The sequence below is a fragment of the Crotalus tigris genome, unplaced genomic scaffold (genome assembly GCF_016545835.1).
Source record: "Crotalus tigris isolate CLP2741 ecotype Arizona unplaced genomic scaffold, ASM1654583v1 scf7180000017559.9942113025:1136094, whole genome shotgun sequence".
NCBI lineage: Eukaryota > Metazoa > Chordata > Lepidosauria > Squamata > Viperidae > Crotalus > Crotalus tigris.
In genome coordinates, this window is record NW_024096473.1 from 219,570 (window position 1) to 232,065 (window position 12,496).

At 42.0% G+C, this 12,496-nt stretch overlaps 1 protein-coding gene across 3 annotated transcripts in view; it reads right to left on the reverse strand.

Moving 5' to 3' along the window:
• Positions 1-317: 317 nt before the first annotated feature.
• Positions 318-12,496, reverse strand: part of KLF3 (Kruppel like factor 3) — a 36,192-nt gene continuing 24,013 nt past the window's right edge. For all 3 annotated transcript variants that reach the window (XM_039347467.1, XM_039347465.1, XM_039347457.1), the window contains exons 2-6: positions 8,917-9,000; positions 7,184-7,670; positions 5,826-5,970; positions 3,993-4,153; positions 318-2,212 (exon numbers count right to left, since the gene is read on the reverse strand). In XM_039347467.1, coding sequence (XP_039203401.1) covers positions 2,031-2,212; positions 3,993-4,153; positions 5,826-5,970; positions 7,184-7,670; positions 8,917-8,973 — 1,032 coding nt within the window. In that variant the 5' untranslated portion in view covers positions 8,974-9,000 and the 3' untranslated portion in view covers positions 318-2,030. The remainder of the gene's footprint in view (positions 2,213-3,992; positions 4,154-5,825; positions 5,971-7,183; positions 7,671-8,916; positions 9,001-12,496) is intronic.

A 12,496-nucleotide genomic window follows, 5' to 3' on the forward strand; every position in this document is an offset into this window, starting at 1 on the left:
TATTAATTATGCTTTCATATGTTCCTTAGGTCAGGGGTAGGCAACCATGGCTCTTTCATGACTCGTGGACTTCAACTCCCAGAATTCCTGAGCCAGCATGGCTCAGCTTGGAAACCTCTCCCTTTCCCCTCAGAGTGGCTGGCTCAGGAATTCTGGGAGTTGAAGTCCACGAGTCATAAAACAGCCAAGGTTGCCTACCCCTGGTCTTGACCAACTAATCTGGAATTTAAATAGCATTTTTTGGAAGAACTGAACAAGATTTGACTAAGGCATGAAAAACCTTTGTACCAGAAACAATGGACGTGGTCCAGCCAAAGTGTTCTAAATTACACTGGTTTAATGAGAGTTAGGTAATACAACTTTTAAAAAGTAAGAGGATGATGAAAGTGCTAGAAAAGTTTATACCAGAACAAACTGAAGCTAAATACAATTTATGGAACAATACAACAAAGCAGTTTTGAGTAAGTCAACTTGCCCCTGAGCAATTATTTACTCGAAATGTATGTGATTTTAGTTTATAAAGTGTTTAGGTTTATATTTTGCAATCCCTTCCCCTCCTGCTCATTCCTCTGGGCTGTCGTCGTCATCGTTGGCTTCCATTTTTTTTAAACCTTTTCTTTCCTTTTTTTCTTTTTTTTTTTCTACATACATGGTTCCCACGGCTTTAACCATGGACAAAATGCTGGTGGATTATAACGAGTCTCGTTTCCTTAATACAAAAATAAAATTGCATCTTTGAAGCTATGGAAGATGTAGAGCATGAAACCATCCAGTCTTTCAATTATTATTATTATTATTATTTTGTTTTGGGGAAAATTATCGATACTGAGAAAGTATTGCAAAAAATATTTGGTCTGCTGAAGTTGTCATACAAGCTGGCCAAAAATGTTTGGACGTTTTTTTTTTTTAAAAGTGTCCTTTCTTCATCTGTGACCATCTGCGACCGAATCCATGCTCTCTGGAAGCGCTTCACTTAAAACCAATCTTTTTCTTAAGTATCGTATGAATATGGAAGGGTCTCGGATGGAAATTCATTTCTAACAAGGAAGAGCTGAATTTATTTGGCTGGAATTGTGGCTTTTCTCAGCTAAGGCAGCTGGAGGGATTTTCTGATGGCAGGAGATGCTGAGGGAGTGGGAAAAATTTCTATGTCTGCTGCACTCCTCAGCGAGGTAGATTTTGATCAATTTTATCCATGAATGTCACACCGGTACCTTGTGTGTCCCATTCATACAGTTGCATGACAAAAAAACCCAGATCACTGCATCCCACTGAGAAGTGTTTGCCCAGTGGATCTACCAAGACACTCGATCCCAGGCAAAACAGAAGAACAACTTACACAACCCCACACACACACCAAAAAAAGAGAGGCAACATTGATCAGGATGTACGACATCTGCGCGGACGTCCACTTTCTGGTGATAAGTGGAGAATTATTATTTTTTTTCATTCACTCCCAGGGTTGAGGATTTCATTTTTTCCATTCCCCCGCCCTCAAAAAAATAAAAATAAAAAAGAAGTGTCTTCTGGAACATGCTTCTCTAACCAACTGTATTCAAAAAAAAAAAAAAAAAAATCCATTCGTTGCATTGCTGGGCATAAAAAGGAGACGTGCACCCTTTAATTGTAGGTACACAAAATCTCTGGCAAGGATTTGCAAACTGGATTTTTGAAAAACAGTAACTGTATCATATATATACCGGCTGATTAAATGGCAAAACTAATCAGCTTGATTATAAGATTTCTTAGTGCGAAGGAAAATAGAATCTATTTGCTGGCAAATTAGGAACGTGCTGAGCATCCCCGGGAAACAACAACAACAAAAAAAATTGTTCACATTCTTTCGGTCTGGCTGACGGCAAGAATCAAGAAGGGCCAAGCAAACATTTTTGTGTGTGTTTGTTTTTACTGACCATCAGGAAGCTTGCGAAAAATCCAAAGATCCAGTCCAGCTGAATCTGAATTAAAACGTTCAGGTCAAAAAAAAAAAAAAAAAAGGAAAGGAAAAAAACCCGGAAAAGAGCAGAAGTTCAGACGAGCATGTGGCGTTTCCGATGGAGGGCAAGATGATCCGAACGAGAGAAACTGCGATCACAGTCCGGACACTGGAACGGTTTGACTCCGGTATGTTTCCGGAAGTGCCGTGTCAGTTCATCCGATCGAGCAAACTTCCATGTGCAGCCTTCCCAAGTGCATTTGTAAGGCTTTTCACCTATTAAAAAAAAAAAGGAGAATACTTTTTTAGGAAATTATTTCAACGATGCATAAAAAAACGTACGAGAAGAGCAATATTTCTTCGCCACCAGTAATTGCATTGAACATGCCTAATGTCGGGTGTGAAATCCACACGGGAAGGTCCAATTAAGCTGATCTATTGCTAAGCGGCCTACGCACAAACATCTTCTCAGCTTGGTTAGCATCAGCTAAGAGTTAGTGGAGGGACAATAGAATCCAATGATTTATTTTGCTTGTGACTACATAGGGATTCTAAGCTGATGCCTCTTTTAACTCCGCCCCCAACTTCTGCCACTTCTTCCCCTACATCTATTTTTCCAACCGATGCTTTGATTTTAAAATAGGTCCTTCTACGTTCAAAATATGCCACAAAAAGTGAGCTTGCCAGCTATGGATAATTTGCACAGTCCAATCTATATATATATATAGATTACAGCCGATGATTATTTAAACCCCAATATCCAATCTTTCTAAATCTGAGAAACGTCACAGCAACGTTGCTAGTTGCTTCCAGCGCTACTACATTAAATGGAAAAAAACTGGAAAGATGGAAAGAAGAAGAAGAAGAAAAATATTCATAATTCTCTCCCCAAGAAGCCTTTATTTGCTTTTTAAAAAAGACCTCACCAGAAACTTTTAAATACAATTCAGTGTTTAGGGGGAAGGCGTTTACTGCCAATATAGTAGGGTGTGTGTTGTTGAATATTCCACTGAGTCATAGTTAGAAGGCCAACAAAATAAACTTGGCTACCAGGCAGAGAGACCAAGGAGAAAATAAATATCAGCCTCTTAAATTTGGTACTGTATCTACCTCTGAGGGAATAAAGCACTAAACCCACGAAATCCTATTTTCAAAGGATATAAGGATTTACAGGAAGTCCTTGATTTACGAGCACAGTTGAGGCAAAAGGGGATCACGTGACCCTGGGACACTGAGACCGTCATAAATACGAGTCCGTTGCCAAGCGTCTGAAATTTTTATCACGTGACCGTAGGGATTATTGCTGCAACGGTCGTAAGTGTAAAAAACGGTCATAAGTCACTTTGATCAGTGCTGTTGTAACTTCAGACGGTCACTAAGCCAGCTGTTGTAAGTCAAGGACTAGCTGTAGTAGGAGCTGTTTTTTTTGTTTTTTGTTTTTTACCATTTCATTAAGGTTTCTAATGCCAAGAAATTAGAAGACGCTTGCTCCTGGGGAGGAAAGCTATGGCCAATCTAGACAGCATACTAAAAAGCAGAGACATCACCCTGCCAACAAAAGTGCGTATAGTCAAGGCCATGGTTCTCCCAGTTGCAAGGTACGGTTGTGAAAGTTGGACCACAAGAAAGGCCGAGCGCCAAAGAATTGAGGCCTTTGAACTCTGGTGCTGGAGAAGACTCCTGCGAGTCCCTTGGACTGCAAGGTGATCAAACCGGTCAGTCCTAGAAGAGATCAACCCTGACTGCTCTTTAGAAGGCCAGATCCTGAAGTTGAAACTCAAGGACTTTGGCCTCCTAATGAGAAGGAAGGACTCACTGGAGAAGGGCCTAATGCTGGGAAAGATGGAGGCAAGAGAAGAAGGGGACGACAGAGAATGAGGTGGGTGGATGGAGTCACTGAAGCAGGAGGCGTGAGCTTAAATGGACTCCAGAAGATGGTAGAGGACAGGAAGGCCTGGAGGAACGTTGTCCACGGGGTCGCAATGGGTTGGACACGACTTCGCAACTAACAACAAATGCCCCGATCAAAAAAAAAAAAATCACATTTGCTTCTTACCTGTGTGTGTTCTTCTATGGGCTTTTAAATGAGAGCTCTTAGTGTACACCTTGTTGCAACCTTCGTAATCACACCGGTGTATCCGTCTCTTCCTTTGTGTGTCTGGAGATTCCACAGGTAGAGGCCTCTTCCCGGGCTGGACTATAACTGAAGGGTGATTCCTGCGTTAAGTTGAATCATATGTTAAAAACTACAACCTTTTGAATTAAATCTCTCTTTCTCTCTCTCTCTCTCTCTCTCTCTCTCTCCCTGCCTCCCTCTCTTTCTCTCCCTCTGTCTCTCCCTCCCTCCCTCTCCCTCCCTCCCTCTCTCCCTCCCTCCTTCTCTCCCTCCCTCTCCCTCTCTCCTTCCCTCCCCCCCTCTCTCTTTTAAAGGGCCTACCCCAGAATTCACATCTTCAATACCCCGTTTGTCTTCCTGGCAGTGTCCACAACATTACATACATGCGGAAAAAATTCAAGCAAGCTTAGCAAATGTCATGGACTTCTGTGGTAATAGTTTGGCTGACTTTCCGGATAGAGATTTAGTTTCATTTATTCTCTGGAATGAACCAGTCATTCCCCCTCCTCCCCTAATTTCTTTTTTCCATTTATTTATTTTTCTTCAGAACCGTCAGATTTGACTGAATATTTTAAGCCGCCATCTTGTTTTCCGGGCCAGCAGAATTCAGAAACCTCAAGTGTTTCTATTTGTTTACACGCATTTCTAAATCTCTTAGCAAAGTTGATTTTTTTTTTAAATGATAACAGATATTTTTTTTCCCTCCATGCAACTCTCCATTTTCTTTGCTCTACAGATTAAAACTCAACAGATATTATCTTCATCTATTTCTTGAGAGCCCAATTACGAAATTCTGGGTTGGTGCCACCACAAGGGCGCAAACGTCTTGGCCGTCAAAGAGTTTCCTAAAAGTAGAGCTAAGATTTATGATTACACGCAAATGCACTCTTTGTGCTTCTCAAACAATGTCTCTGGCTTCCATAAATGACATTTGTAGCGTTCCTTCTGAATACTATAATTCACGTGAGATGCACAGTGTAGTAGTCTATTTGAAGTTCACACAGACCATAGTTCCAGATATTGATGAAAACCTGATCGTGGTACTGAGGACATAGAACAGGTAATATTTTATTCTGGCCAGCGGTAAAGAATAATCTCAATTGAACAAAACAAATGACGTTCCCCCTGAGATTTAACAGAACAGCAGAATTGGAAGGGACCTTAGAGGTCATCTAGTCCAACCCCCTGCTCAGGCAGGAAACCCTATACAAATGGCTGTCCAGTCTCTTCTTAAAAACTTCCAGTGTTGGAGCATTCACCACTTCTGGAGGCAGGTTGTTCCACTGGTTAATTGTTCTAACTATCAGGAAGTTTCTCCTTAGTTCTAGGTTGCTTCTCTCCTTGATTAGTTTCCATCCATTGCTTCTTGTCCTGCCTTCAGGTGCTTTGGAGAACAGCTTGACTCCCTCTTCTTTGGGGCAGCCCCTGAGATATTGGAACACTGCTATCATGTCCCCCCTCATCCTTCTTTTCACTAGACTAGAAATACCCAGTTCCTGCAACCTTCATACGTTTCAGCCTCCAGTCTCCTAATTATCTTCATGGCTCTTCTCTGCGCTCTTTTTTTTTTTTTAAAAAAAAATCTCAACATTTGAACGGAGCCCATCTCTATGCAAACAAAAGCGATGGAAACCCTGAGATTTCTGAGTTAGGTTAAGTGTGCAAGGAGTCCAAATTTGCTAAGTCAAAGCCGAGTAATGTAGCTTTTCAATCACAATTCACTTCCCTTCCCAATCTTCCCTTGGCGAGATTCGAAAACTCTAAGCCACTTACTCTTGTAGCATGTGGGGTGACAATGAGGTCACCAGAGGAGGTGAGATTTGCTCAGGGTAGTAGTCATTCCTCGGTGATTCCATGCCTGGCTCCACCTTAATAGATTTCTTTAGTGCTGGCTTTTCGTAAGATTCGATGACAGATACTATTCGGAGGAAGAAGAGACGGGGAATAGTAAACCAAGAGAGAAGCTTGCATTTGGGTCTTCTGTCGCTGCGTTCTTACTACATCGTTCTTAAAAATGTAGACTGCAAATGCGACTAGACTCTTCCGTTTGAATTAATCTACATAACTTGAACAAAAATGCTGTTCTGTAATGAACCTTTTAACCTTATAGACAAATCTACAGTGGCTTCCATTATATTGCTTTGCTTCCTCTAGGAACACTCAGTGCTTAATAGAATAGTAGCAATCACAATTTAGCACGTTCAGCAAGTATATTTGAAACACTTTAGCTATGTTTTAGAAATTGCATTCCTCCAAGAAATGGAAAGTCAGTCTGCAAGTTTCTTTCTGCCCTTCCATTTATCACAACAGCAACTACGACAATGGGATAGCTTAAACTAGGGGTAGGCCACCTTGGCTCTTTTATGACTCGTGGACTTCAACTCCCAGAATTCCTGAGCCAGCCATGCTGAGGGGAAAGGGAGAGGTTTCCAAGCTGAGCCAGGCTGGCTCAGGAATTCTGGGAGTTGAAGTCCACAAGTCATAAAAGAGCCAAGGTTGCCTACCCCCGACCTAGAGGAACATATGAAAGCATAATTAATGTTAATTAATGTAGACTTTATTAGTTTAGAGCAAGGGTAGGCAACCTTGGCTCTTTGATGACTCGTGGACTTCAACTCCCAGAATTCCTGAGCTAGCCATGCTGAGGGGAAAGGGAGAGGTTTCCAAGCTGAGCCATGCTGGCTCAGGAATTCTGGGAATTGAAGTCCAGGAGTCATAAAAAAGCCAAGGTTGCCTACCCCTGTCCTAGAGGAACATATGAAAGCATAATTAATGTAATTAATGTAGACTTTATTAGTTTAGAGCAGGGGTAGGCAAACTTGGCTCTTTGACGATTCGTGGACTTCAACTCCTAGAATTCCTGAGCCAGCCACACTGAGGGGAATGGGAGAGGTTTCCAAGCTGAGCCATGCTGGCTCAGGAATTCTGGGAGTTGAAGTCCAGGAGTCATAAAAGAGCCAAGGTGGCCTACCCCTGCCTTAGAGAGTGCTGTAAAGGACTGTGAAGTGGTATATAAGTCTAAGGGCTATTGCTTAATTTAAAGTAAAAGATGAATGGATTCTTTAGGCTGACTTCATAAAAAAAACCAAGTCCATAAAGAAACAAAAACAAACAGGAAGACAGATGTTTACCTGGCACGCTGCTGGGGTTTTCCAACTCTTCCGAAAGAACGGTGGACACCATGATAGGCTGTTGAAGGTGTGGGGCGTACATAAAAGGGACAGGCTGAACGACGAGGGGCTGAATGACAGGAAGTATTCCGGGGCTCCTGAGTCCATGGCGTGAAAGTGCCGCCATCACTGGAGGGATAGTTAAGGGCATAGTAAAAGGTTGCATTCCTGGTGGACCCAGTTTCTTCATGGGAGGGCTGGGTGAAGGAAGATTTAACCCAGGGGAAGCTCTTTGGGATAGAGTCTGGAATTTTAAAGGAGAAGGACAGTGTCCAGCTGATGGGGGTGAGCTCCGTTTATTGACCGTAAGGTCGACTGGCTCCATTTGAACCCCGTTGCACAGTCCGTCTGGAATCTGGTAGAACTTATTGGACATCATATTGGGTGTAGAGTAGATGACGCCGTACTTGTTGGACTTCATGTGGTCCATGTACGTCGAGTTGAAGGACTACCGAAGAGAAGAGGGAAGAAAGGAATGAATGAATGAATGAAAACGGGTGGCAGAAAAGAGAAAGAGAGAAAAAAAAATACGTATTGGAGAATAGGCTCTACTTGTGGCTCGTTTCTGTCATGCTCTGACTTGAGTTCTGCTAGACTTCAAATTAAAGTTCACTGAATATAGAGAAACCTTTGTTGAAAACCACACTACAAATGACAATGCTACGCAGAGAGAGAGGGAGAGAGAGAGAGAGAGAGAGAGAGAGAGAGAGAGAGAGAGAGAGAGAGAGAGAGAGAGAGAGAGAGAGAGTGGCCCAAAATCACCCAGCTGGCTTTCGTGCCTAAGGCTAAGGCAGGACTAGAACTCACCATCTCCTGGTGATTGACTCTTATGCCTAAGATGGAACTAGAACTCCCAGTTTCCTGGTGATTGGCTCAGAGTCAACTAGCCAGCTTTTATGCCTAAGGCAGGACTAGAACTCACCATCTCCTGGTGATTGACTCAAAATCACCCAGCTAGCTTTTATGCCTAAGATGGAACTAGAACTCCCAGTTTCCTGGTGATTGGCTCAGAGTGAACTAGCCAGCTTTTATGCCTAAGGCAGGACTAGAACTCACCATCTCCTGGTGATTGACTCAAAATCACCCAGCTAGCTTTTATGCCTAAGATGGAACTAGAACTCCCAGTTTCCTGGTGATTGGCTCAGAGTCAACTAGCCAGGTTTCATGCCTAAGGTGGGACTAGAACTCACCATCTCCTGGTGATTGGCCCAAAATCACCCAGCTGGCTTTCATGTGTAAGGTGGAACTAGAACTCCCAGTTTCCTGGTGATTGGCTCAGAGTCAACTAGCCAGGTTTCATGCCTAAGGCGGAACTGGAACTCCCAAAGTCTCCTGTTTCTAGGCCAGCAGCACCTTAATCCCTACACCAAACTGGCTTCTGTTCTTGGCCACATCCAGAGACGTTTTCCATTGGTCGGTGTCTCTCGATCCAAATACTACATTTCAAATCTATGTCTCTGCTGAAGCAACCGTGTCTGCAAACAGGTAACGCTTTTTGATACCTGCAGTAAGTTTTTATGTAAATCAGTTTATTTGTTACAAAGGCTCAGAATGAGTCTTTCACCCACCTGTGCCCTATTTTGTCATCTTGCATCTTTCAGAACCGAAAAAAATTGTGGATGGTTATTACAAACAGCCTTATTACCATGCAACGAGAATAAATATTAACATATATGCTATTTTTAAATACTGACCACTGGAATGGGCTCCATGGCTTCCTGTTTGATAGGGACTGGGTCAAACATTAGCATTTTTTCTTGAGATAAATACCCGGGATTCTAAAAAAACAGGGGGGAAAAAAAAGCAGGACAGCTGTAATTTTTATTTTACACCACTTAAGTACGGAACTTAGCATTAACAAAGCGTATTTCAATTGTGGATTACAGCAATCCACAAACCATTACCAAAAAAAAAAAAAAAAAAAATCAGATTAAAGGCATTTTCAAAATCTAAAAAGTTTTCTTTGTATTTTCTGCGTTTACCATGTACAACCTGTTCAAATTCCAAACTCTCAAGATCCTTTAAAAGCAGCATGATTTCAACACGACATTTTGGAATAAGGACGCACATTTTAAGACAATGTTTTGAAGAGTCAGGAGCCTTAGAAAACATGGTAAAGGATGGAAGATTTCAAGAGTTGGCAGAAATTTTACAAGGTAAAAAAGTGCATCAATTAACCTGGAGCCCTAGCTGAGATTGTATTTTGCAATATATCACACTGTTATTCAGTACCAGTTTATGGCCACAGTTGAACCCAAAATTTCTGTTGCTACGTGGAACATTTGTTAAGTGAATGTGGCCCCATTTTATGACCTTTCCTGCAACAGTTGTTAAGTTAATAACACAGTCATTCAGTTAATATCACATGATCCAGGGACACTGCAACCGTCAAAAGTACGAGTCAGTTGCTAAGCATCTGAAATTCGATCACGTGACCACGAAGATGCTGCAGCGGTCATTTAAGTGTGGAAAAACGGTCTCAAGTCACTTTTTTCCAGTCCTGGTGTAACTTTGAGCGATGAATGAACTAAATCAGTGGTTCTTAACCTGGGCGATATTGCCCCCCTGGGGGCGATTTCATTTTTCAGGGGGGCGATGGAGCGAAAAGGGGCGACGTGGGGGCGAAGAAACGAAAAGGGGGAGATATGGGGGCGATGGAGCGAGAAGTTTTGGGGACACTTTTGAGACTTTTTTGTACATTGAATGGCTGTCTATCTGTCATCCAAAAACATCAGATCGCTCGCTATTAGTGGATTGAATTGTGTTTTCAAATGTTCCTCCAGCTAGCTTCAGTACAGAATGCCGTACATATGTGAATACGCATCGCTTATCGTTATGCACGTTGCACAGCAGCCTCTACTCATACAGTGGCGCGCCATTGGCCAGAATATGGGAGATATGGGAAAAAGACTGGAAATAAATTATTTGCATCAATGTCCTGATGACAATTTTAAAGAAAACAAAAAAAGTGTTTGCATAAATTGAATAATTATTTCCTATGTTGTGATTGAGAGGTTATGTTGGGGGAGGGGGGCGATGACAACTTCCTCATTGGCTCAAGGGGGCAATTCGTTCAAAAAGGTTAAGAACCACTGAACTAAATGAACGATATTCAACTGTTAACACGAAATACTCTATTTGCATCCATAGGTGGCGCTAGAAATGCATAAAAACCAATCCTATTGGTACAAATTGGATACCAATTTTTGAACAACTCTTTGGGATGTTAACCAACAGACTAAGGAGAATCATTTCCAACTGGGTATTTTTGGTATTAAAACTGCAAGTTCAGAAGTTCCTAAGTATAACACAAAGGATTAATCGCAAGGCACGTGCCTTTTATACAACAAGCGGACCTGGAATCGATTTGACTTTGCTAGATTAATTCAAGCTGTGGAAGACGAATGGAAAACTGAATTTATGCCAATGATCTTCCGAATTCTGGCTCATTATATGTTCCCATCTGGCTTTATAAACTTACTTTGTCCATAATGCCTAACAAATGAAGGAGATCGCTTTCAATATTTTTACGCACGATTTTTCACAAATATTTATTATTTTCACAATAGGCGAAGAATCAGGCAAGAATAATTCAAACCTCAAATTAAATACTCCCTGATTAGAAAAACCTGGAATTGATAGAGTGAAATACTTTCAAATTCACACTTGCTGATCCACAAGCCAATCACTTGGTGCGTTTCAGAGTTTTGCCAAATTTTAAGACAAAAGGAGAGCTTTTTAAACAACAGGCGGCTGTGAGTTCTAGTCCTGCTTTGTGCACGAAGCACAATCCCTTTTTCGCAGCCTTATGAAGGAGACGGTGGCAAACCACTTCTGAAAAAAAAAAAAACTCGCTGAGTAAACCGTAAGGACTAATCCAGAAAACCTTTGAGAATGGAAGAATTTTTTTCAAAAAGGTAAAAACTGAACAGCTTGCCTCTCCTGCGTTTTCCAAAACTCACTTTTCCCTCAATGGATTTTTAAAAATTTCTAATTCCAATTTTTTTGGGGGGGGCAATCGGGAGTTATGTTTTTTCAGCCCCCCCAAACCGACTCAGTGACGTGAAGACTTGGCAGCTTTCTTAAAAGTTAAATAAGTAGGCCGAGTTCAAAGATGAAGTCCTGGGTATCCTACATTTTATAAACGTAGAATTGTAGGCAGTATTCAAAAGAAATCGAAGAACAAACTCTTCTGTTCCCTTAAGAAAAAAAACAGTCTTGTCCCTTGTGTTAAACACACACACACACACACACACACACACAAACCCCTGCACAGTGTAGTTTTTCCCGTCTCCTCCCTGTTGCTCCACCCTAGGGATCGGTGCCAAGGCAAGGCAACTTGTCCAAACAGGACACGGTTTTGATAAGATTTCGCTCACGCCTTGTGCTAAGTGAAGAAATGGGGGTTTGTATGCAAATAAGGCCAGGTATAAAGGTGAGAAGCGAACAAGATGTAAGCCATAGGTCTGATAACCAGAAGAATGCACAAATTCAATTTCTTTTCTGTTCTACAATTTCTCTGCCGAAAGAGAGAGAGAACCACAACCAGGGGAAGCAAGACGAGAGGAAAGAGAATTTATTTGGTTTCTTTGTAGATGTATCCTATCTACAGGGAGTCTTCAACTTACGACCACAATTGAGCCGCCGCTCAGCAAGGCCGTGGTTGAGGGAGTTGCACTCCATTTTACTTTTGCCACAGTGGTTCGATGAATCATAGGGGTGTGTGTTAACTGAACCATATGGTCACAAAGCGAATTTATGTGTGGCAAGTGAATGGAATGGACGTATTCTCTCTGGTTTGTGGGAAGCTGGAGGAGAGGTTACAAAATGGTGATTGCGTGGCCCCGGGACACTGCAACTGTCATAAACACACAAACACAGTACAGTGCCCGAACTCGGATTACTTGACAGTGGGGACGCTGCATTGGTCATAAAAGGGAGGACCTGACACAAGTCCAGTCACTTTCGGTGAGATTGGCAGATTTGATAAATAAGTCAATCAAAATAGAATTGGAAGGGACCTTGAAGATCGTCTAGTCCACCCCCCTCTTCAAGCTGGAGATCCTATATCATTTCAGACTAGTGGCTGTCCAATCTCTTCTTAAAAACTTCCAGTGACGGAATGCCCATGATTTCTGGTGGCAAGCTGTTCCACTGGTTATTTGTTCTAACTGTCAGGAACTTTCTCCTTAGTTCCAAGTTGCTTCTCTCTTTGGTTAGTTTCCATCCGTTGCTTCTTGTCCTGCCTTCAGGCGCTTTGGAGAATGGCTTGAC